This window comes from Amblyomma maculatum, chromosome 3 (genome assembly GCF_055883805.1).
Source record: "Amblyomma maculatum isolate TAMU_Amacu chromosome 3, ASM5588380v1, whole genome shotgun sequence".
In the NCBI taxonomy this organism is placed as follows: domain Eukaryota; kingdom Metazoa; phylum Arthropoda; class Arachnida; order Ixodida; family Ixodidae; genus Amblyomma; species Amblyomma maculatum.
In genome coordinates this window covers 125,470,627-125,496,799 of record NC_139346.1, presented here as the reverse complement: position 1 = coordinate 125,496,799, position 26,173 = coordinate 125,470,627, and the positions used below count along the sequence as shown (strand labels likewise).

The 26,173-nt window shown below is 46.7% G+C and overlaps 1 protein-coding gene across 1 annotated transcript; it reads left to right on the top strand.

Annotated features, from left to right (window-relative positions):
- Positions 1 to 8,449: 8,449 nt before the first annotated feature.
- Positions 8,450 to 25,467, top strand: LOC146195958 (uncharacterized). The gene is made up of 4 exons (XM_084597981.1): positions 8,450 to 8,887; positions 14,755 to 15,076; positions 19,172 to 19,523; positions 22,294 to 25,467. Exons 1-4 carry the CDS (start codon positions 8,606 to 8,608, stop codon positions 24,164 to 24,166), a joined length of 2,829 nt encoding a protein of 942 aa, XP_084454107.1. The 5' UTR covers positions 8,450 to 8,605; the 3' UTR covers positions 24,167 to 25,467.
- The last annotated feature ends 706 nt before the right edge of the window (positions 25,468 to 26,173 follow it).

Sequence of the window (26,173 nt, the reverse complement as noted above, 5' to 3'; positions counted from 1 at the left end):
TAGGCGCAAGCAGTTCAAGCTATTTTCTAACTGTAGGGTAAAAGATGTTTATTCATGTGATACATTGCGTTTATGCTGTCATTAAATAATTCTCTGAGCATTGAATATCAGTTCAAGCACGGAACCTTTCAACTCTAATAAATTGGTTGTTGTTATTTGATACCCCGTGCACCGTGGCTCAAGACTGGGCTGGCTAAAGATTTCTTTGCTCTTCTCATGCTTCATCTAGGCTGCCAGGACAACCTAAGGTCTGCGTTGAAAAGGAACCTAAGAGCATTACTTCAACCCACCACCCCGATACCTCGGGGAAAGAAGAACAAAACAGTTCAAAAATTTCTGAATGGCATAGCGACCATGGAGTGTTCAAGTGCCCATTACCTGTTCCTTCCATAACTCCTTTTGCACTCGACCAAGGCCCTTCAACCTCCTCTGCGTCGATGGTGCAATGCTCTCAAAAGAGAAGGCAGCCAGAAGAAGAGGAGACAGTGCCTGTTTCCGTGAGAACATTCACCTTTTGTAGCTATCATAGCAATGGCATGCGCCTCCTATCTTCGCAGCTTGTTTAAATACAAAACGAATTACCTTGATCGACCAGCAGATTGTCACAATAACCATACCAGCCTTAGAAATAGTATGCTGTAATTGATACTTGCTACACCCATTGCCAAATCTCCTGCCTTTGCAGTTCCAAGGAACATAGTCAAATTTGTTGTGACGGAATGGATGCCTTCTTTGATATTTCTTTGTTCCTTATAGCCTCACAACTATTTCTCTGATATGTGCTTGCTATATGTATCCAAAGGCACTCCTAACCAAACCATTTCCAATGCGTACCGTGCAGCGTGAAGCGTTTCGTCAAAAACATCCGTAAAATCGTGTACTTAACACAATAGTGCTTATGTTGGTCCCAATGCACTTTATTGGAAGCATCGTACGAATGCAAGAATAACTTTATGACTTGTCCTGCTTTTAAGCCGCCTTGCTAGCCAGTACTTCAGCTGAAAGGCGTGCTTTCGTTACGCAGATTCAAATACATGTGGGTAACACAGCTCTGTATAATAGATTGAAAGCTTCTCGGTGGCCCCAAACAAGTGCGAGATGCGCAGAGTACTCCACGCAATACAACGAACGCTGCGCCAGCATGGAACAAAGGTAGCTGCCGGTGTTGTATGATCGACAGACAGGCTAAAAGCTTGAAGAGACATCAGCACCCTTTAAAATTTGGGCGCACTAAGCACAGCTACTTCTGCCTGTTTTCAGGTAAAAACAGCGGAAGCTTTGCTGAAAGTTGTGAGCTCTCGTTCACACATGACAACTATAGCTAAGCAATTAGAGAGGTGCATGTTTAAAATGCAAAGTAAAATTGAAAAGTACAAGTGAAATTTAAGGGGGGACGCGGGCTTTGAAAGTCGAAAAATCGCGAAAAAGTCTGCTTTTCAAAAAGTACATATCTCGGCTGTATATGTTATAAATTACCTTTCCTATAATTATAAACGCCTAATTCATCGTGGAACTGCTTTAAATTAAATATACAACTGGGCGCGGCAGCCCCAGAGTCGCGAGCGAACGGCAAAAGTACCCAAACTTCGTGCGCGCGCCATTTCTCTGCCGCTGAACCGAGCGCCGCCATCTTGGTCTTGTTTTGTTTGTGAATGCTTGCCCTTTTCCATATTGCCTTTGCCGGCGGCGTCCGCGGCGTAGCAGAAGCATGGCTCGCTTGTGATTGGGGGCCTCACAGGGATTGTTGAGCTTCCCTCGTCTCAAATTCGGGCTGTGATTGGACAAAGCGCGCGCTCCGTGAGAACGCGGGGGATCGCGCGACTGCTATTGGCTGCTGCGCACGCTGACGCCGTGGCCCCTCCCCGGCGCGTCATCTGCTCCGGCTGCCTACTGAGCTGACGTTCGTTGTGCGCTCGCTGAATCGCTTCACGTTTCACCATTTTGAGATCGCCGTGATCATCGCTCGTTACGAATTCTGGTGGCGTGTTTTGAACGGTTATATGCACTTTGTGGATTATTGCACGGTCGGCCACGATGCGCGCTAAGAAGTTCAAAACACTGCAAACGTCGTCGTTCTGAGAATGCCGTCCGAATCGCGAAGTTAGCGAAAAGCGTTGCCAACGGGCGCAGAGACGCTTCTATTAGTGCTGCTTCTGCTACATCACTACTAGACCGACTGCGCTGCCACTTCCAACTGCGTATCTTTCGCGTCAACGTAAGGAGCCGGCGTTTGAAGCGTGCCTGCTGTACCGACCATATCAACCTCGGCGATCTCGGCCTCCCGTATCGCGTCTGTCATCGCAACCGATAACGCGTCGTCAGCGTCGTCCGCTGTTCGCATGAAAATGCACTTTCCGAGGGTATTGGGGAGGTGGAGGCACAACGTGCTGCAGTGAAAAACAAACTTTAGACTTGAAAATGCTGTTTTAAACTTCAAGGGCCATTTTCTTAGAATGAATTTTTTTCATGGTATGGTTGCTTATTCCCGCAGTATTTCTGGAACCGCTAATCGGATTCCCGCCTGGTTTTTTTTATTATGTGCCTGAATAGACTTCCGAGGGCAAGACAAGCTCATTTTTTCAAATTATTGAGTCTGGAATTTATAATAAGCAATCAAAATTAGGCTAATGCAAGTCCAATTAGTGGCACTAACCTCAATGCACTGCTAGAATTTTTCGGCAGGTAAATTAAAAAAAAAGGGCTCTGTCTTGCCCTGTGGTACCTATTCAGGAACCTTCATAATGAATTTCATAGTGCCAACAGATTTTGCAAGTTCACCAGGCATGGAACAAGGAACCCATGTGAACCATTCTGATATACTTCTCTAACTTGAGTACCAATGTGCGCAGCTCCATGAAACTTTGCAGTTATTCAAATGGCTGTGCCATGAGTCTACCCTGAAAATTTCATTCAATTATCTCAAGAAACAACAAAGTTGGTATTCAAAGGTAGCCTCCCCCCTTAAGAACAGACATCAGGGTCGCCTGTACTAAGCCAAAATGCTCAAAATGAGTCAATATTTGATTGGCACTGCTAATCACCGCTGGTAGTGCCGCGCCCAAGAGGACAGTAGTTTCTTTGCGAAGCCTCGCTATTGTCGGTGACGACGCATGGAGAAAACATGTTGGTTAGTAATTATGTCACTTTCACATGACATCGATAGATACAGTAAAACCTCATTAATTCGGATCTCACGGGAGTAAAAAATATGTCCGAATTATCCGAATGTCGAATATCGAATGAGCAACAAATTTTTTTTATTGCATACCTTTACTTTATGAAGAAATTAGCAATGCTCGTTTGCTTTTTCAAGGAAAGCTCGGCAGTGAGGACTGGTTTGTGGACATGGGACAACCCTTCCAGGGCGAGCGTGTTGCATCATAACAGAGGTCCTTCAAAACTGCGAGAGCATCCGCGACTACTGTAGTGGTACAACGCACTGGGGGCTCATCATTATCGAGCAAGCCCTCTTCGCTGGACACCTCATCTGCCACATCAAGGGCATCACTGATTATCTCATCATCGCTTACGTATTTACACGATTGTAAGTCGACCCCTTTTTTAAAATTCGCACGAAACCGAAGCATGGCACTGACCACAAGAGCAAGACAATAACCATATCGGGGAGGCTACGGTGAATTTGTTTGCTCTACGGCTTTAAGTTCAACATTCAGTTACTGTGCGTGCTTCTCGGGGAGAATTTTTTTAACTTTTACTGCGCAGCACAAACTGCAGCTGCTTGAGTGTCGATAGTTTACAAAAGAGCCGCTGTTCGAATCGCAGCGACGCTCCGTTTTTGCACGTCAGTCGCGTCAGGTCACATGACATGGCGGCACTTCCAGGGAGTACCGATGTTTGATGGAAGAGCCGACACCAATCATTCGTCGAGTTCGGGCTCATTGCGCGTTCGCACTTTTAACTTTACGACCAGCTACATGCTTCGCCACGAGCTCTCCAGCCCAAAAAGCACTCGCCACTTGTTCCGTGCAGCATTCAAGGAGGCGGCTATCATTTATGCCGAAGAAACAACTGTGCTGTGGGCAGCAAGTTCGAAATTCTAAACAAGTGGCGGTGGTAGCGGGCGCAACGAGACAAAATTTTAAACTTTGATGCAAAGCAAGGAGGCTTCCAAGGGATACAGATAGTAAGATATTCAGAGCTTGGAGGCCAAGCTTGCCACGTATATTGCCGAAGTATGCGATTTGAAGTGGAGACGAGTTATACAGCCAGGCAATAAATTTTGTTGCCGAGAGCATCTACCGCGGCATGTTTTTTTTTTTTTCCGGGACATGCAATTTGGTGGGGGGGGGGGGGGGGTCGCTTTCAATCTTACAATCGTGTAAATATGCTAACTGGCCAGCGACAACAACGCCGTCATCAATGGAAGTGTAGCCGGCGAGATTCACTTCAGTGGGGAGCAGCTGCTGGCGCTGCAGGCTCCAAGCTTGTGGCAGACTGCACAAATCCACAGTGCCTGGCGGCATGTGTGCCCACACGTCAGCCGGAATATGAGTGGCACTCAGAACCGTGATGACGCTCGCCTGTTTCCGATCCATGCAAAGAAGCATGCGCTCCAGCACTTGCCTACGATACTTTTTTTACATATTGGATAACTCCTTGATCCATAGGGTGAAGTGCGGCAGTAGTGTTAGGAGGCAGAAGCACGAGCCAGATGTCGGCACAAATGTTGGCACAGCAGCGGAGTTATGGTAGCGGAGTTGTGGATGGATAGATGATGGCTGTAGCGATGCGCGCCATACGCGTACATTTTTGAAATAGTGGTTTCTGGTCCTTGGGGAATGATGGCCGTAGCGATGCCTGCTCTGAAAACTAATTTCTGCGACAGCCTCGGCGTCTGCAGTCAGAATTAACCAGTGTGCACGTATTTTAGCGCCGAATTAATGAGAGTTTCCTGCCATAGACCTATGTACATTTTTGAAGGGAGGGAGTGAGCAGGCCGAACTATCCAAATTATTGGGGTCAAATTAACGAGGTTTTACTGGAATATTAATTATCCCGCATTCAAATAAAGCTGACAAATTGGGTACCACATGACCGCATTTCGATGTCGCCATTACTCTCAGCAATGATTTCGAAGTCTGATTGGATTAATCGGTTTTAATTATCTAATTACTCTACATGCACCCAATTAGGGCGCACAAGCTCATCTTTGATCCTCTTTCAGATGCTGCCGTTGGTTTCGCTGTGCATCATTCGAGAGCGACATGCTTATGCTAAAAAAAAACAGCATACAGAAACCACGTAAGCAGGCACTTAATGCTTTATTGATAATGCATACAGGGTGTCTCGCAACCGGAAAACCGGGAATTGTCAGGGAAATTTCATGCAACAGGAAAAATCATTCAAATGTCGGAAACCATCAAAAATTTTGGCGAGTCAGGAAAAATGGCATTATATTTTCTGCAGTGCATTTTCATTTTAAGCTGACGCACAGCAAGTATGTTATTCATGCTTTTTTTTGTGTGCTGAATGCACACCCCTCATGGAGGCCTCGCTGCAAAGCGACACATGATATAATACTTTGACGCCAACACATGGCTAAGCTGCCACAATAAAAGAACCAATACGCACGTGGGTTGGGTACTCAGTAAAATGTGCAGTAGCGCTGCGTGGCAGTAGCAGTAGTACGCGACAAAAGGCAGGAATAATCACACGGCCAGCGTGAAAGCGATCAGCGAGCTGAGCTACAGCTGAGGTCTGTTGTGACACTGCAGCTGTTGACTGCTAACATCTTCGTGATCTCGCCGCAGGTTCTGCGCTTCGTGTGTGCGATAAAATTTCTTAACACTTTCATGTCCACAATCACGAACTCGGTACCAGCATCGTATTCTGCGCTAACGCCAAGGTGAAACTCGCGTTGGGCCGTGGACTTACCCGACAAAACGGACTTTGCGCCGACCACCCAGTGCGCTGGCTCCGCTGTAGAGTAGTACATGGCGGCGGCTTCAGCTCAAAGTGTATGGTGATCTGGGATGCAATTCTTGCTGTAATTTGAACTTGCGGGGCCATCATTGGGCAGCGTGGTTTATGTTTCCTGCACATCTAACAAATCTAGCTCCAGCTGTAACTCAACTGTCCTGATTTTCGTTCCTCATACGTTTCTTATGGCTTCAAAGGCTCGTTGCATGCACGGTTAGGATCTACTGTTTTCCGGCATCTCGATCTCGGAAAAAACTCTGCACAAAGCGGCGGTGCATCAGCAAGAAAAAAAATAACGCGCCGATCACACCAGCCAATGGGAGACGCGGAACGGAGCGTGAGAGCTAATCAGAGACCATCAACGGCCTTCGGAAAGCCGGCGCACGTAGCCAGTCCACTTGAGTGAAGCCACTGAGATAGAGCAAATTGCACAAAAAGAAAGCAGCTTTAAACTACACTTTAAACCAAGCCCAAGATGGCAGTGATTGCCGGCTGCAACACCTACGGCGCGCGTAGGAATTTCAACCACAATTTCTCTTTTCGGGTGTCATTTCGTGGCTGCCATGGCGTTTTGAAATCCGATTTTATCGCATTTTCTGACTGAATTTAGCGTTAATAATTTGAGTGCAGGTGCTCGAAGGGATAAGCGTTCTGAAAATGCATCTTACTCAAAATTCTTTTTTGGCCATTTTCGACTGTTTCAAAACTCGCGTCTTCTCTGTCATCCGTAAGAATTTTCGCAAAAGAAGCGCATTCTCCCTTGAGACCGGCCGTGACCTAGGGTGCCTAGTTCGCATCGAGGCACCCTATATACAGCCGAATTTTGACCAATCAAAATTCAGTGCGCTTTTAAATTTCAGTAAACTTGTGACGTTTTTACCCGCCATTAACACTAATAACAGCCTTTCACTATTGTAAACTGCAGAATATGATTAATAAATAGCTTTTTCTGGGGAATTATTCGTTTATGCTCATTACAGTAGAACCTCGGTGATACGAACTCGGCTGATACGAAATTCGGTGTGATACGAATTCATAAAATTCCCCGGCTGAATTGCATTGCGTTCAGTGGGCAAAAAGTCGGATGTTTCGAACACTTTTTCTTTTCGCTACGGGTGATAGGAACTTCGGTATCACGACCGGTCGCGGCCCACGCACACACACACAGCGAGAAAAGCGTGCGCGGCGGCGCAGCACTGATAGCACTGATCACGCACACGTGCGCGAAGGAAGAAAAATTACCGACGATTACGTTACTTCCTAATGCGAAATTTGAGCGCAGCAAATAAGCTGTTTCACCTTTTCGATAGATTGAGGAAAAGAAATCGAGCAACACATGTATGCGCTCGTTTAGCAGCAGCAGCAGACGGAGGACTTCCACCGGTCATCTCGCTCATGGCTCAGAAAGAACTGGCAGATAATTTCGCAGTGGCGAACGGCAGAGGCAATTTCGGCTCGGGCGGTGCACATATACAGATCCGCCGCCACCGATCTGGCTCTCTGATTGCCACCGCACAGGGGTTGCATTGGAGGAGGAGCGAAGAAAAGAATTAAGTTCGAGCCGGCGCTTTGACAACCGGAGACTCGCAGGAAGAGGGGGGAGGGGGGCGGCGTGTACACCCAGCGGCAAACGATGGGGGCAGAAGCGCGCGCAGCAAGCGGACAACGCGATAAAGGGAGGAGGGAAGAGATAGCAGCGACTGACTGATGCTGCTGACGCCGATAGTGAGTCAACTCCAGCTGCGGAGTTGGTTTCAGGGAAAACGCCGCCGATGCCGACGCAAACAATATGATACCCTCGCTTCCGCAGCGCCAAGAACCAGGTCTAGCCGTGGGAAGGTGGTCACGTATTCGTCGATGTGCCGGGGCCTACGTGAAATAACTGCCGCGTCGGCAACTGAAGAGCACCCTATCCGCCACACAGGAACAGGGGGGGATAGGGTGCTGGCAGCGACGGTGTTCTATGCAGTCACGTTATCTTGACTCTCTAGCGGCGTCAGCGGCATCCAGCGGTATCAGTCGGTTGCTGCTAGCGCTGGGGGGATGAAAGGGGGGCGGAGCTGGTTACGAGGCCGACGCCGACGCCGACACGAAACCCAGGAACGGACGCCAAAGAGCTGCGCTCTAAAAAAAAATACAGCGGGAAAACACCGGCTTGGCAACCCGCAGCAGCAACGAAGTTGGCGACGGACCCCCCCCCCCCCCCCCCCTCCCGCTCTCTTTCTTTCTCTCCCCTCCCCCCGCAATTCTTTTTTTTTTTTTATAATCTCGTTGCTTTCTGCTATTGGTGTTGTGCGTGGCATCTCTTTCTTTCTCTCCCCTCCCCCCCCCCCTTCCCCGCAATTCTTTTTTTTTTATAATCTCGTTGTTGCTTTCTGCTATTCGTGTTGTGCGTGGCCTAGCGGCTCTCTCCACATTTCTCCGCCGCCCCGCAGGCCACGCTCTTCCGCTTTCCGGAGTCTCCGCTGCAGCGGCAGTACGTTGCTTCGTTTTCTCGCTTGTTGAGGCTGACAACGCGTTGATAGCGCGTCGTTTGGGATCATCTCGGCAACGCGAAAAGATACATCATACTGCAATGTCACGGAAGAGAAAGGCGCTGACCTTTAAAGACAAATAGGAAATTTTAAATAAGGTGGACAAAGAGCCCAAGAATAGGCGCACTGATATGGCCAAGGAGCTAGGCCTGCCGCTGTCAACGTTGTCAACGATCGTTGGTCAGCGCGACCAAATTATGCAGAATGTGCAGCACTTCGCGATGAATTCTAAAGAAGCCAAAACTGCCCACCATGTGAACTTGGAAGAGGTTCTTCTAACGTGGTTCAGAGAGGTCACGGCAGCCGGCGTCAACATCGACGGAAAAGTGCTTCGTGAGAAGGCAGCGGACATCGCACTCACACTTGGAATTGATGACTTTCAGGCCTCCGGTGGATGGATTCACCGGTTCAAGGTACGTCATAATCTTTCCTACAAGACCGTTTGTGGCGAAGGAAAAAAGTCGACGCTTCCGCCGTGGAAGACTGGATGACAACCACACTGCCGTCTTACATAGCGGGATATGAGGCACATGATGTTTTTAATGTAGATGAAGCAGGACTGTTTTACAATCTCCAGCCCGAAAAAAGTTTGTGCTTTAAAGGCGATGCCTGCCGGGGCGGACAAAAGAGCAAACAGCGGATCACAGTTTTGTTTTGTTGCAACGCCGACGGATCGGAAGCGATGCCACTGACAGTCATTGGCAAATATCAAAAGCCCCGATGCTTTAAGGCAGCCGGTCGATTGCCCTGCGTCTACAAGGCAAACAAAAAAGCACGGATGACGTCTTCTTTGTTTATGGAGTTCATCACGTACCTCGACCGCAAGATGTCTTGCCACAACAGAAAAATAGTTTTGCTGCTGGACCAGTGCACTGCCCATCCAAAACAAATGACACTACAGAGTGTTAAGGTGGTGTTCCTGCCCCCGAACGCAACAAGTCATTTGCAACCACTGGATGCTGGGATTATAAGGAATGTTAAGCACCATTTCAAAGCTTTGTTGGTGCGCCGCCTCCTCGCGAAGATTGAAAGGAAGGACGCGAATCTCCAGATCACTCTTCTGGACGCTGTGCATTTTCTTGCAATTGCCTGGGATCGCGTCATTCCTACGACCATCGCCAGTTGTTTCGCGAAGTGTGGGGTTTTCAAATCCGCTGTGGCTACTGCCTCGCAAGTGCCAGACCCGATTCCCATCGATGTCTGAAATCAGTTTGACGTCGACTGTTGCGTCGACGATTTCGTCACTGCGGACGACGACCTCGCCACCTGTGGTCTCCGCACGGTTGAAGATATTGCGGAGGAAGCGTCATCACAGCCTGGCATTCCATGCAGTGATGAAGATGACAACGACCAAAGCGTTGATGACCCACCGCCGGCGGCAGCAGAAACGATGCACGCCATCGATGTTCTGCGGCGCGCCGTGACCTCCGAGTCTGTGCGGAAGAAGACAGCGGCCCAATTTTTCAGTTTTCAAAACTCTGTTATCAGATCTCGAGGAAAAGAAGGTGCAGAAGGATATACGCGATTTCTTTCAACGAAAATAAATATTTCGTACCTGTTGGAAGGCTTGAAAACGGATTTTGCCCGTTTTTTGGTGATACGAAATTTCGGGTAATACGAAAATTTTTGTCTCCCTTTGAATTTCGTATCACCGAGATTCTACTGTATTATCTGCTGCTACATTTTTTAGCCTCTTCACTTGTCAGAGAATTTGACCTGAAATAATCAGGAAAAACCTGGTCGAAAATAGTGGTTTGCTAGACACACTGGTATATAGCTCGTTTCTATATTTAAATGCATGCAATAAATACCATGCTGAAAAAAAGTGAGAAAGGTTCAATGCTGCTGAACCGAATATGGAGCGAAAGCATCAGATGCCGGTGACTGAGCTTTCGTCGTGTTCGTCGTCATCGTCTTTTTGTAGTCTTCTCATTCTCGAGGAGTTGGGGGGTCCTCACACCACGCGACGAGCGGTTACAACTGATGTAGTATTGCTTTCACAATAAAATCAGACCATCTTTTACGCTTTTATAGACAGCTGGGATTTGTTGTTCACTGGGGTATATACAAAGAACCTTAAAGAAAGAACTGCACTTTAATCCTTACGGCATCCGGTTTCTACCCGTACAGTGATGAGGTCCTGGAGTATGATATGATTGATACTGGGCCTCCACACCATTTGGAAACGTGGATGGCATTTATGCACGCAGAAGAAAATGTACGATCTATCAAGGATAACTTTAATGAAAGTGTAACATTTCTTAGATATTCTCCATAGTCGGCCTGAGCAACCTAAGTGGATGAATGAGGTCGACGGGTTTTTAAACATGAAAACAATTTAATATGTTGTTTTAGCCAAAGGTAGTCAAGCGATTGTTATGCCTGTATGTACTTTGTTCACCGGCAACGAAGTCTTAGTGGTGTAGTAGTTAAAATGCTGGCTCGGCTTCTGGAGCAGCCTTCTGGTGAATTTTTTGTGCTGGGTGGCTTGTTTTGCTTTGCAAGCCGATACTGCATAGTACAGATCTGCATTCTGGCAGAAAAGTAATTGAATTTAAGAAGCAACTCTACTAATAGCGTGCAGTCTTGTAGGGCTTCTCTTAGATAGGGATTTTATTGGCCTTTGATGAGAGGAGGAGGAGGAGGAAGAACATTTATTTCCGCCGAATATGGTGCAGCAGCCACCTACGAGTCCGCACGCAGGCGTCCGGAGAGGCAGTCTGTCACACCGCGGCCAGAGGACACCCGGCCTCGTCTAGGAGAAGAGGTCTTCAGCCTCGGCCGCCAGGCGGACGGCGAATCGCTGTGTTTTTTCGTCGGAGCTTCTTAGCGTGGTCTCCCATTCATCGCTAGTTTTAATCGCGTTGCGCCCTGGGGCACGAACGCATCTCCATATTATATGATCTAATGTTGCCACGTGGCCGCAAAATTTACAAATTTCGGTTTCTGCACCGTCCCTCTTCCGCCCTCTGGCACCCGTCCAACTCCTCCACAGGGGCGAAAAGAAATTTCGAGCTTGGAGTCTTCTCCAGTCGTACGATTCCTTTTTACTCAAAGATCTAACCGGTGGCGGATATATCCTCCGGTCTTTCTTCAAGTTGTCGGTTACATCCCTAAAGGTACCTATACATTCTTTGGTTTTAGATGTTGTGGAGGCGTCCGCAGCACCCCGAGGTAGCGAGGAGCGGGCGAGCATGTGGGCAGCCTCGTTGCCGGCGAGACCGGCGTGTGCTGGGGTCCAGATTATGGTCACGCTTTCGGCGAGAGACGACTCGTTCAGAAGTTTTGCAGCACGATTGCTGACTCTACCCTTGCTAAAATTTCTAACCGCCGCTTTACTATCGCTGATGACGTGTTTCACGCCTGGTCTAGCAATGGCAATGGCTATTGCAATCTCCTCCGCCTCTACCGGCGGTAGATCTCGATTTCTTTCTATTCCTATGGCGATCCCAGTGTCCAATAGGGCGACCAAGGTTACGTCGCCTTCTTCCCCGATCGCTGCATCGGTGTAGGCGACCGATCCCGGCGGGAGTTTGTCCAATTTGTTAGCGAGGTGCTTAGCTCTGCTTTTTCTCCTCCCCTCGTCGTGTACGGGGTGCATGTTCTTCGGTATGGGCAAGACGTATAGATGCTTTCTGATTTCTCGATCTATGCTTTCTCTGACACTTTCGCCTTCCCCGGGCCCTAGTAGGTTTACCCAATCGAGGATTTGCCTACCCGCCGCCGTTCCTGCGAGTCGCTCTCTCTGGGACAGCCTGACCGCCGCAGCCAGCTCTTTCCACTCATTATGCAACCCCATTTTCTCTAGAATGTCGTTAGAAGTAGTTATGGGGAGTCCTAGAGCACACTTCGTGCATCCCCTAATTATGGTGTTTAATTTGTGTTCTTCGGTCTTGTTGATATTTAGGAATGGAGTCGCGTAGCACATTCTGCTCGTGACAAAAGCTTGTACGAGTCTGAGTCTACTAGCCTCCGTGAGACCACTCCTTCTGTTGGACGTCTTAAATACTCTGACTACGAGCTCCGCCTGATCTTTTAATTTCTTAATCAGGCTTTTGTTACTACCCCTGCGGTTGATAATCATACCTAATATTCTAATTTCATCTACTTTCCGGACTTCGTTTCCGTTGACTTTAATTTTGATACCTGGAGTTATCTTCCCACTACTGCTGGTCATTACCAGGAGCTCCGATTTTTCTGGCGAACAGCATAGACCTACGTCCTCTGCGTGATAGCTGATTATATTTGCTGCCTCTTGGAGCCTGGATGTGATGTACGAGTCGTTCCCTTCGCACATCCAGACGGTCACATCGTCCGCGTAGATGCTTAGTTTTAAGTCATCGAGATGGCCAAGCTTACTGGGGAGCTTCCTCATTACGATGTTAAAAAGGAAAGGTGAGAGCACAGCCCCCTGCGGAGTGCCTCTGTTACCCAGCGGGAACTCCTCCGAACATAAGCCCTGAAAGCTGATGATCGCCGTCCTGTCTCGCAGGAATGATCTAATATAGTTGTAGGTTCTTTCGCCTACTCTAAGCTCAGCGAGCCCGTCGAGAATGGCGTCGTGACTGACGTTGTCAAAAGCTTTCTTAAGGTCTAAGCCTAGAATAGCTTTCGTATTTTTTTTTCCTGAAGTCTCTGACAACATCGTTATGTAGTCTGAGCATGGTATCTTGCGTACAAAGGCCGGGCCTGAATCCGACCAATTCAGCCGGCCACGCATCATTCTCTTCGGTGTATTTGGTTAGCCTCCTCTGAATAACTTTCTCAAGCAGTTTGCCTACGCAGGATGTTAGTGATATTGGGCGGAGATTCTCCAAGCCCGGTGGTTTTCCCTGCTTGTGGATTAGGGTGATCTTAGCCCTCTTCCACTCTTGGGGTACTTGACCACTCTCCCACACCTGATTTAAATATTTGGTTAGGGCATTGATCGATTCGTCGTCCAGATTTGCGAGCATCTTCTTATTAACGAGGTCCGGCCCGGGGGCCGAGCGTCTTTTTAGGCCGTGCAGCTCCGCTCTGACTTCTGCCCCTGTTATGGACGCGTCAAGCTCGCTGTTCGCCGGTCCGTTGTAATCTTTGTAATGCGCTGTGGCGGGGGGAGCTACGTACATGGACTTGAGCTTGTCAATGAGCTGTTTGTCCGTACCCTTAAAGTTATGCCTCGCCTTGACCTGTTCTATATTGGCGACCGTTTTGGACTTAGTCGGGTCTATCAGGAACCTGAGCAGTTGCCACGTCTTGGCCCCATTCATGGTGCCCTCCATCTCGTCGCATTTGTTATCCCAACGTTGCGACTCGAGTTTCCGGGCGTATTTTTCTATTTCGACGTTGTGTCTGGCTATCTCTCTCCTGAGATTGCGGTTCCACTTTTGCTTTTTGAGCTTCTTCGTTAGCTCTTCTTTCTTTTTGAACATGCCGAATAGCCTGCTATCCATCGCCTCAGGCAGAGCTTCGCCTTTAATTTCTTCGGTGGCCTCGTTGACATGGGTAATTAATTGGGCGGCCCAATTTTGAATGCACTCTATATCTCCAATTTCTTCCCGTTCTCTGATCTGTCTGAATTTATCCCAATCCACTTGGGTTTCCGTCTGACACACAGCGCGCTTAACGCTCACTTTCCTACTTAGTTCTACCTCTAGCACGTAGTGGTCGCTACCTAGATCCTGATGCTTGTTCGTCCACTTGACTATGCCAGTTCTATGGCAGAGAGTCAAGTCCGGGTTTGTGTCCGCTGACACACTGTTGCCCACCCTCGTCGGGCATCTAATGTCGTTAGCGATGTAGAGGTTTGACTCAGTGATATCTTCCAACAGCGTTTGACCTTTCGGGCTGCTGGTCGCGTAACCCCATTCTCGATGTCTGGCATTAAAATTGCCGGCTATTATTAGTGGGTTCCTACCTTCCAGACTAATCGCTCTCTTAAATATCGGGCCAAACCTCGCCTTCGTGCACTTCGGGGAGCTGTACACATTGAGTAGAAATATGCTGCCTCTGTTCTTTTTACCGGTCAGGATTTCCACAAAGCCCGTTTCGATCTCCCTGTTGCCTACTTCGTGCTGGACGACGGCGGCGTTGTTTGTTCCCTTTATCGTAGCTTTTGTACCCCTAAAGCTTCCATACACCACGCGTTTCCTGCTGAGCCATTTTCAAAGGCTGTGTGTTCTGGCTAGCTACGTACTGTTGCAAGAGCCATCGCTATGATGAGAAATATATGAAAAAAAAACGGTAAGGTACACAAAAGAAAGTGTTTGTGGTCACACAGCCATATTTTCTCTTTCAGGAATCTTCGGATGAAATGCTGGAGAAGCTGAAAAGTTTTTCTGAACTCGTGCATAGAGAACACCCATCTCTATTCCCAGCTTCCGATAGTGCCCTCAAGTCAATTTTGAACATCAGCGATTCTATAGAGAATGAATATTCGGAACTTCTGGACAGCCTCTGCACCCATCATGCCAACAATGTCTGCTGGCTTCTGAAGTACGAGAACGCTCTGAATGAGGTGTTGGTGTTGCACAACCTCGAGATTGTCGAGCTGGATAGCCACACGTATACGCTGCAGCGCCTAGAACATCACAAAGAGCATCAACCTTATGCCAAAGCAGGTAAGGAACAATTTAACCATAAAAACTTGCACACTGTGATAAAGTGGCAGAAGTAAATACCTTGTTACTTTCTCCTTGCGAGTGTGTGAGCAATTCTTAGACTGTCTCCACCTCTTCTAGCCAGTCAGTTCAGTTCAGGTGTTCAGTCGTGTCCGACTCTTCGTGACCCTATGGACCATGTCACGCCACGCTTTCCGGTCTCTCACTATCTTCTTAACATCACATAGCTTCATCTGCAATGCCTCGAGAATGCCATCTAACCATCGCGTTCGCTGCCTACCCCTTCTCCGGCGACCCTCAACCTTTCCCAACATCAAATCTTTCTCCAGCGACTCCTCTCTTCTCATCAGATGACCAAAGTAGCTGAGCTTTAACTTTAGAATTTGACCCTCCAATGAGCAGTCAGGGTTTATGGTCGACAATATCGACTGATTTGATCTTCTGGCAGTCCAAGGAACTCTTAAGAGTCTTCGTCAGCACCACAATTCAAACGCGTCAATTCTTCGGCGGTCAGCCTTTTTCACAGTCCAACTTTCGCATCCATACATCACAACTGGAAAGACCATAGCACGGGTTATACGGATCTTGGTTGGCAGACTAATGTCTCTGCTCTTTACTAGGCGGTCAAGGCTAACCATTGCTCTCTTTCCCAGAAGCAGGTGTCTCCTAATTTCATGGCTGCAGTCTCCTTCCGAGGTAATCTTGGCGCCTAAGAACAGAAAATCTGTCACAGCTTCCACTTCTTGTCCATTGATGCTCCGGGACTTGATAGGGCAAGACGCCATGATCTTCGTCTTTTTAATGTTCAGTTTAAGCCCAAACTTCTCACTCTCTTCTTGTACGCGCATCAGAAGTCTCTTGAGATCCACTTCACTTTCTGCCATTAAAGTGGTATCATCCGCATATCTAAGGTTGTTGATGCGTTTTCCAGCGATCTTCACTCCAGCTGAAGACTCGTCCAGACCGGCCTTCCTCATGATGCACTCTGCATATAGGTTAAATAGGCAGGGCGACAGTATGCAGCCTTGCCTCACCCCTTTCTCAATCGGAAACCAATCAGTAAGACCATGCCCAGTTCTGACTGTGGCCTCTTGCCCTTCATAAAGGTTCCTGAGGAGACAGATGAGGTGAATTGGAACTCCCATCTCTTGGAGAGCTTGCCACAATCTGCTGTGATCTACGCAGTCAAACGCTTTCGCATAATCAATAAAGCAGAAGTAAATGGGTTTCTGGAACTCTCTTGCTTTTTCCATGATCCAGCGAAGGTTGGCAATTTGGTCTCTAGTTCCTCTGCCCTTGCGAAACCCAGCTTGCACGTCCGGAAGCTCCCGAAACACATACTGCTGCAGCCTACCTTGCAGGATTTTTAACATCACCTTGCTAGCATGCGAAATAAGCGTGATCGTGCGGTAGTTGGAACAATCTTTGGCACTGCCTTTCTTTGGAATGGGGATGTAAACTGACTTCCTCCAATCCAGTGGCCACTGCAGGGTTGTCCAAATCTTTTGACATAATGTATGCAGTGTGTTAACAGCGTCGTGGTTGAGGTTTTGAAGCAACTCAGCTGGAATACCATCAATTCCGCTAGCTTTGTTCTTAGCAAGGCTGGCTAAGGCCCATTCAACTTCACTCTTCAGGATGCCCGGCTCGAGATCAGTAATCACAACCGTCCTATGTTGGGTTTGCACATCCGGGTCCTTCTTGTACAGTTCTTCTGTGTATTCCTGCCACCTCTTCTTTATCTCTGAGGCTTCAGTGAGGTCCTTGCCTCGTTTGTCCTTTATCACACCCAGCTTAGCACAGAAGCTTCCTTTGATATCTTTGATTGTCTTATACAGAGCTCTTGTGTTCCTTAATTGGCTGTTGTCCCCAACTGCTTGACACTGTATGTTCAAGAAGGCATTCTTATCTCTCCTTGCTATTTTCTGAAAATCCGCATTGAGAACCTTGTATCTTTCTCTTTCCCCCATACCTTTTGCCATCCTCCTTTCGTCAGCTATTTGCAAAGCCTCTTCAGATAACCAGTTTGCTTTTTTGCATTTCTTTTGCTTTGGAACTACCTTAGTAGCAACTTCTTGTATTATATCACGAACATCAGTCCACATCTCTTCGGGCTCTTTGTCTTCTAGATCTAATTCTTGAAATCGATTGCTCACTTCCACAGCATATTCTAATGGAATCTGATCCAGATCATACCTGAAAGGCCTTCTAGTTTTCTGCGTTTTCCTCAATCGAAGCTTAATTTTGGCAACAAGAAGCTGATGATCGGTGCCACAATCGGCCCCAGGCCTTGTTTTTACTGCTTGTATAGCGCTTCTCCATCTCTGCCGGCAAATAATATAATCGATCTGATTCCTGTACAGACCGTCCGGTGAAATCCATGTGTACAGGCGCCTCTTGTGCTGTTGAAAATGAGTATTCGCTATGGTCAGGTTGTTTTCTTGACAGAACTCTACTAGCCTCTGCCCAGCTTCATTTGGCTCACCAAGACCGAACTTGCCTGTAATTCCGGATATTTCTTCACTCCCGACCTTAGCATTCCAGTCTCCTATGAGAAAAACGACGTCTGATGATGGGGTCCGGTCTAAAAGGCATTGTAGGTCCGCATAAAATCTCACAACGTCAGCTTCTTCAGCAGCAGTGGTCGGTGCATAGACTTGGATAACTGTTATGTTGAAAGGGTGACCTTGGATCCGAAGTGAAATCATCCGGTCGTTTTTGGGGTTGTACCCTAGCACTGCTTTGCCCATTCTTCTGTTTACTATGAGAGCGACCCCATTCCTTCTCTTGGATTCATGCCCACAATAAAAGACATAATGGTCGCCGGAGTTAAATTCTCCCATTCTGGTCCACTTGAGCTTGCTGATACCCAAGATATCAATGTTCAATCTGTTCATTTCTCGCTTGACGATATCCAGTTTACCTTGCGTCATAGATCTTACATTCCATGTTGCTATGTGATATATCTCCTTGCAACATCGGACTTTCCGGTCGCTTCCCGACACATCCACAACTGAGCGTCCTTTTGGCTTTAGCCCAGCCGCTTCATTCGTCCTGGAGCTACTAGGAATCGCCCTTTGTTCATCCCCAGTAACATTTGGGACGCCTTCCAACCTGGGGGGCTCATTTTCCGGCGCCATATCGATAATGGTATTGTGACTGGCCATAGGGTTTTCTTGGCAGGAAATACTGGAGTGGGTTGCCATTACCTTCTCCAGTGAATCACATTTTGTCAGAACTCTCTGCCGTGACCTGTCTATCTTGGGTGGCCCTACACAGCAGAGCTCACGACTTCATCGAGTTTCGCAAGCCCCTCCACCACGACAAGGCAGTGATCCATGAAGGGGCTTCTAGCCAGTAGCTATGACAAAAATCGGATGAAGGCATTTGGGCGGACAGTTTGTCATCTGATTATGCTTAGCAATGTATCAAGTACAGTGGTGCCTTCTTGAACCCTTAGTGCGGAAAAGCAGCCGTGTAAAAGCTAGTGATGATATGGATTACTTTCTGCCATACTGGCCTAAACATTTTCAAACTACCGTCTGGCTTAGTGTAATCTCCTGAATAACTGCAATACTGCCGACAGAAATCCTAAATTTCAGCCTTGTACTCTACTCTTGAATCAGGAGAGGAAGGGAAGACACCGCTTCAGTATTAGCATACTAAACGTCCTTAGTAGGTATTCTTATGTCGTGTTTACCAGATATTCGGCCAACTATTACAAAAAAGGAGTTGTGTTAAATACACTGATCATGCTCTAGAATGATCTAGGAAAATACCCGTTCAGTGAAGATCGCATATCTGAAAGACGTATGCCACTGTATTTCAGACGTGCGCAGAAAAAGCGGTCAAATCTGATGGTTCTGGTGCAATTCTGTGAAAATTGTCACATAGGGGCATTACAATAAATATCATACACTATGAATGCGTACACACTATAGTGACCGTAATGACTTTATATGAATGAAAAGATATCACAGTGCTGATGCTCAACAAAAAAGTCGTGAATCGCATAATACTTAACCGTCCCTATAACTTTATGATTTGGAGCGCAGAAAGATACCTTACGCAACGTTTTGTTTTTTTGCTACGCAGCATTTTTCGACAGGCGTCTGGAGGCCATCGTGATGTGGTTGCTTCGTACTCACCGTTGCATTCAGCACTTGAACCTCGACCTTGCGTCTATCGCCAAATCTCCATCCGACTTCTGCGGTGCCTTCTGTCTTCACAAGGACTACAAGAGCATCGAACTCGGGTTTTCATCGCCCGTAGAGAAAGTCTGCCAAAAGCTCACTAAATTCCTGAGCACTCTGAGGAACCTTGAAGAGCTCTCACTCTACGGGATCTACGCTTCGGAAGAAGTGGACGCCAACTCTATTCATGAGGTGCTGCTAGACAACAAAGGGATACGCAAGCTTTCTTTACAGGATTTGTGCATTCCTCACAGGTAAACCATTCGAGCAGTAATTTATCTCCTGCAGTTGTGTTTGTTTTAAAGTACCCGCTGAAATTTTTATTGCGGGATATGCGTGAAACATTTTGCACCCAGCTATGGCTACTTCTGGAGATTGAGCGTAGCTTTGATGAGCGTACTGATTATGTGCTTTATAAAAAACGCCGTAAGTGATACTCATATTCGTGGCATCATTTTAGATGGTATGTAGACTAAATTCCTCGACGTTAGTATAGTTAACTGTTGCCTATGTCTTTTAGACCGCTTGCAAGGCCCCGTTCTTCTGTAGCTGCAGCGTAGCACCTCATCGCGATTGAGCGCAGCTGCCACGAAAATCTAGCTGCGACTGCCTATGAAGCAGAATCGCAAAGCTGAGGCTGCAGAAACCTTTCGAACCAATGACATTAACGTTAAACACAGACTGAAAATGTGCGGCTGTGGATAAAGCAACGAGCCTAAACGGAAGGAGGGCTAAACCAAGGCACTACGATGCATGGGTGCGGTTCAGCCGAAAGCCTGTCTTTTTAAACGCTTTTCTATGCGATCAACATTTGTATGAATAGCGCAAATAATTTTATTTATTCAAAAAATGTCCAACTGAGCTGATGGTATGGCTTTCGCAACTTTTTCGCATTTTAGAAGGAAAAAAGTGGGCACGAGTCGCTCCTTGTATATCTCGTTCATTGTAATTGTAAACCAGTTTGCTTCATTCAAACGTGGCAGTTTATTCATGACATCCGATCAAAATTTTTGTTTTTATACCGGCGGCATTGTAAATACCACGAAATTTTCAGTAGCTCTTTCGTTTTGTCGGATAAAGGAAAATATGGTGATGGAATGAGGCTCTGGCAAATATTCGCAATCGGATGTCTCGAGTAATCATGACAGTTAAAAGTTAAGTAAATGGCGCCGAACGTTCAAATTGCGTGCATCGTATACTTACCGGGAATATTTCACACGACTGTTAATGTGACGATGAATGATAATGTGACGAGAACTAAACGAACTACACTACGCTTTAGTCGGCATTTTTCAAATTTTTGCTCGTGCATACATACTCAGACTATGCAAGACACATGCAGTGCTTAGTTTAATACAGTCGAACCCGGATATATCGAACTCGAAGGGGATCGCGAAAGAGTTCGATATATCGATAATTCGATATACAGAAATCTGCTTGTGACGGCACTTACGATGCGAAAAAACGATACCGTATTTGTTGCGTAATCAACCCACTCGCATAATGAACCCACCCTCCACTTTTGCACCCGAGAATTTGAAGAAAAAAAAATGCGTTAAAGCCAGCTCGTTCACATGCAAGGGACTGAGCGATCTCAGCAACGAGCAGCAGCGACAGAGCGAAAATTTTCAAATTTGTTGGAACTGCGTCGCCGCGGTGTCAGAAATCGAGAGCCTTTTAGCTTGCATGTCGATGGCGCGCATCAGTAGGTTTCGGCCGTCTCATCCACAACTCATTGGCAGCGTGCCAAGATGCTGAGCAGCAATAACGTCAGGGCGCGTTTATCTTTTGATAGCTCCTGCGGTGGCTGGGAGTGAACTTGGCAGAGTGCCCGTGATGGTTTGATTGCACAAGCCTGGTTTGATTTATCACACCGCGCTTGGGGCGGGCGTCATGATCGCAGCAGCTGACCGCGTGCTTTCGCTGATTCATACATGCAAGGATAAACGATAAAACAAAATATAAAAATAAACATTCCCGCAAAAAAAAAATAATAAATAAATAAACCTGCCGCTTCTTAACGTCTGCAGCCGCCATATCTTACGCTACGCCGCGCGTACAGCACAACGATAAAAAAAAAGATGACTCTCGCAAAAAAAAAGAAAAGAAACAGAGAGAACTGCCGCTTCTTAACATCTGCAGGCGCCATAGCCACGTCCGCCGCCGCACGCAGAGGGTTCGCAACAGACGCTGGAGAAAGACGGGCTGAGCTGGCTTGGCGCATGCGTTGCACGTGCTGAAGGAGAGAGATAGCTCAGCAAAAGAATGGGCACACCCACACACATGGCTTGCAAACGTCATGTGTTGGCGCGCGGGAAACGACAACTGCAGATGCGCGCGCCTTTGGGGAATGGGCGCGGCGCTGCCCAGACTAGCCGTCGCCGAACTGTCCCCTCTCATTCCTTCTGCGTGTGGCTTGAAAACGTCACGCAGCAAACGGCCAAGGGTGATGCGATCGTCTTTGGGGAAGGCACACTTTCCAGTGCGTGGTGCAGAGTTCGATATATCAAACGACTGGTGAAATTGAGTTCGATATATGATGCGGCTTTCCTATACTTTTGCATGGGATTTTCAAGGGGATATTTCGTGAGTTCGATATAACCAAAATGCGATATATCCGGGTTTGATATAACGGGGGTCGACTGTATAATGTCTGCAAGAAGGAAATTAGTCAGATTTTTAAAACTCTGCAATATAAGCCTAATAGAGAAAACGCGTCAGTGATTTCAGCTATCCCCTTTCATGAACGGCAGGGAAATCAAGATTTTTGAGGTAGCTTGCAAGAAGCTAAAAGACGCACGCGCCTAATTACTATTGATCACGCACCGTCACCTTCGCGAGGCAGTTAGGGCAATTATTGTGAAACATTGGCTCCTTTCATGCTTTTAAATCATTCACCAGTTGTGCAAGGATGACTAATTTATAAACACATACAGTTTATCAAGGTTATCTGACTCCTCTACAATGTGCTTATGTGTACTGAAGTCAGAGCAGTATTTTCAAATTTACACATTCTGTTTCCAGATATCTTTCCCAGATTCTGAGCTTTGGCCCATCTCTGCCTAATCTTCAAGAGGTCATCGTCTCTGCGGCTCGGTCTACTATTTGCAAGGACAAAGAAGCAGAAGTCGAGAACATGCTAAACAAACGCCATGCTTATAATTTAAAAAAACTATGCATCAACATTGACACGTCGTATAAGGTACTTTTGGAACGCCTGGCAAAAAACCAGTACGTCACTGAGCTAGAGATCACTCACACGATAGTCATGGCAGCAGATCTTATACCTTTGTCGAAAATAACCGGAAAAAAGAATGCTCTGAGGCGCTTAGTCATCTCCCTTGACATGCAGGCTGTACTCAGAGATCAATGCTACGATGATGTCTTGGTCAAATTAATTAAGAAGGCAGCCCTAGACATTCTAAAGTTTGTGAACACTACGTTCACAAAGGATGGCATCTATGCCTTAACTGAAGGACTGAGAAACAACGGAAAACGTGTCACTTGTGCTACCTCTGACCCCACCACAAAAAGCACTCGCAAACCACTGTTTCTGAAAGAGCTTCACCTTAGGGGTAAGAACCTGGGTTGCGAAGAGCTTCAAATCATATTATTGGAAGGTCTTCTGCAAAACAAACACCTCCAAGTGCTCGACGTCGGCTTAATCTATGAAAGAGAGTGCATGCTTCATTTAGATGTCACAAAGACCATAGTAGACGATGTCACGGAGACTCTCCTTGATAAGGTAGCCCGCTTGGAGGAAAATCCAACGGCCCCTTTCAGACTCGTCAAACATCACTTCCCCCCGGAACTGTTGTGCTTAATATCAGCGGTTCGCCGAGAGATCACTTTCAAAGAACTGAGCTTTGTTTTTGTTCTCAATTCTAATGATAATTTTGGGAAAACGCGAAAACAATTCGGCCATCTACTAGCGATACTTCCGTATTACGCTACACAGGAAATGCTTGAGTCAGTCTCCATCGAATCGACTTCTTACGGGATGCCGGATGTGGGAGCGCTAGGTCTCGCGATGCTTGCATTCATGAGCACAACCCTTGTAAATCTCTCCGTGTCGTTCGGCGGCTCTTGCTCCGAGATCACAACCATTCTTCTCTTCGAAGGTCTGGCTAACAGCGTTTCCATTCGCTCCCTTGAAATGAGCGAGTGCAGCCTGAAATCACCCGCTCCTCTGTTCTTTGAACACATGTGCAAGACAAACAAGTCTTTGGAGCGAATACATATTCACGTGAGAAACGACCGTGACGAAAGCAATGCCGCGTTCATAGCCCACTTGCCTGCTGCTCTGTGCCACATGTCCTCGCTGTTGGACTTCAGCCTCACCCGTGGTAGGGAACGCAACGAAATCTTTATTCACAAGGTCCAGGCTGTGCTTAGAAGGAACCAAACTATGTTTAGCTGCGCAGCCAAGCTTGTGCAAGACGTCTGTACGGAAAGGGAGCTGTCTAGAGGCCCTAGTGGAGATGCCCACCTGTTGTGCCTCACTCCCCCGCTTTGCATTAACTTTCAAAGAGTAGAGAATATGACCGTGCTCAGAGATTGCATAATCAAACGGACAGGATGGAGCATTGTGAAGGTTGACACTGAGCTGAACATCACAAAAAACCTTGTGGCTGACCGGATTTCGAAAGCCATGCGTGAGAACGTTAAGCCTCAGAGAGCCGGACCATCCACTGTCGAAGCCGCTAATTTCGGTGATTTCTTCAGGGGCACTCAGAACGTCATCGAGATCATGGGATTGCATGGGACTGCACCGCATACACTTCAGAGACCTTACGATCAGCGGTATCAGGAGCGCCTTGGAGTGTTGAGCAGGACTATAAAAGATATCTATTATGAGGAACAGCAGTGGTTCGCTATGCAGTACAATACTCTCTAAGGAGCCATGCAATCCATTCCTGCAGTACCCTTCACTGTGAAGAGCTGCAGCGGCAGCTCTAAATAGCACTTCTGTATACCTACTAAAATTGCTTTGCATTTTCAATATTGTGATGTGCATGCTCTCAAGTAAGACTGTATTTCTCTTTAATGTTCTGTAGGAACCGAATAATATTAACATGTACATTCCTAATTTTCTCAAACTCGGGCTTCTTAACAATGTGACATTGAAGTAATGCTGTTTACTTTATTTGGTGTGCTTGCTTGTTTATGTCACATCGCAGGAAATGTACTGGAATTTCGAGCATAGTCGACGATATATTTTTTATTTTTCTATGCACTGCATGCGTGACACACGAAAGTAACAAAGCTGTTTTCTAGAAATCTACAAACTGTAGATTAAAATCATGTTTTGGAAACATTTTGAGTTGGAGAAAGTCGATCAAAGGAGACGTGAGTGTTTAGTCTTCATTTGCACAACGTTTACGAGCTGCAGCTGCAATAGCTGTTTCTTTGATATTTCAAGTTTTATACTGCGGAGTGATATTGACATAAGAGACTTCCAACGATGTGTATTTATTAGTTCTTTTTATATATCATATTTAGAAATTGGTTTTACTGCTTTTTACAGGACTAAACATTGCTTAATAAACATTTTCCTGGTTAGGGCAGTATTGTAGGAAAGCCACCGCAGCGGAGCTGGTGACATTATGAGGTACATGCGGAGAAAAGCAAACACTACAGTTTGCTGTGGTAAGCACACGAATTTCACATGCTGTACGGCTCGCCATTAGGTGCTCATTATTGGCTGAATATTTGATTTTACAAGCTTTGGTGCAGTATGAATAGCCCAACGCTAAACTTAGTCCCCAGAGCAAGGCACAAATTACAATGGTTTAGCAACAAAGGAAACTACTGCAGCGCTCTCTATAAAAATGTCAAGAAGCCTAGTTTTTCGTCATGCCTTAAGTTTCCGCTTTACTATTGCAATAAAAAAATTACTGTTTGCTACTTGAAGACCGTCAGGCCACACTCATTACATGGTGAGGCTCCAGATTAGAATGGGAACTCAGTTGAGTGCGGGTGATGGCCGATTGGCGTCTGGACATGACATTTCTTCGGACACTTATTTAGCATGCAACTCACTGAATGCAGCTTCACGTTTTTAGAGAAAGCTGTTTCTGAAGCATTCTGCACGGAAATCATTCTGCACTTTCACCCTCAAAACTTTTTGTGCTGAGTACTGTCGCCTTCAGGTATACGTGGCTGCGGTGTTATTTTGTAAAAATTGAATAAAGATATGAGCATTTATTCTATCCATGGACTTTCCGATATGCTTGCATGTGCCGTGGCTCTCGTCAGGAATCCTTATCGTTCCTTCAGCAGCATTACTGTCTACGTTTGTCCCCCAGAGTCAATGGGACGTTTTGAATAAAAACACGGAACATGTTGCCGATTGCTATGTTGCTAACCAAAGAAGAAATATGTCAAACCCAAGCTATCCTATTCGGTTATTTAGAGGAAACGCACCAATTCCACCATCACAGATCATCTTTGAGAAAGGCCCATGCTTTTGCTTGCCTCAAGCCAAGAAATATGTGACAGTAATAATCGTAAAGGTTTAATTTGGTTTGTCAGCTTTGAGGTCCCAAAGAAACCTGGGCTTTTAGAGATGCCGTAGTGAAGGACTTCGAAATTTCGATTGCCTGGGGTTTTTTAATGTGCACTGACACCACAACCCACACGGACGCTACTCAGTTTCGCCTCCACTGAAATGCAGCCAGCGGTGGCCGGGTTTGGGTAATTCAGTACAGTAGCCAGACGACGAGTCCACTGCATGAGCGTGTCGAGGAATAATAATTATTGAAATTGGCAAAATAAATGAGGATGTATTTCTATACACTGTTGCATCTCCACAAAGACGAGGGCACAGACAAAGACGGAACAAGTGCTGCATCACCACCCATTTTTTTTTTGTTGAAATTGCCAACACAATGATATTTTCAAT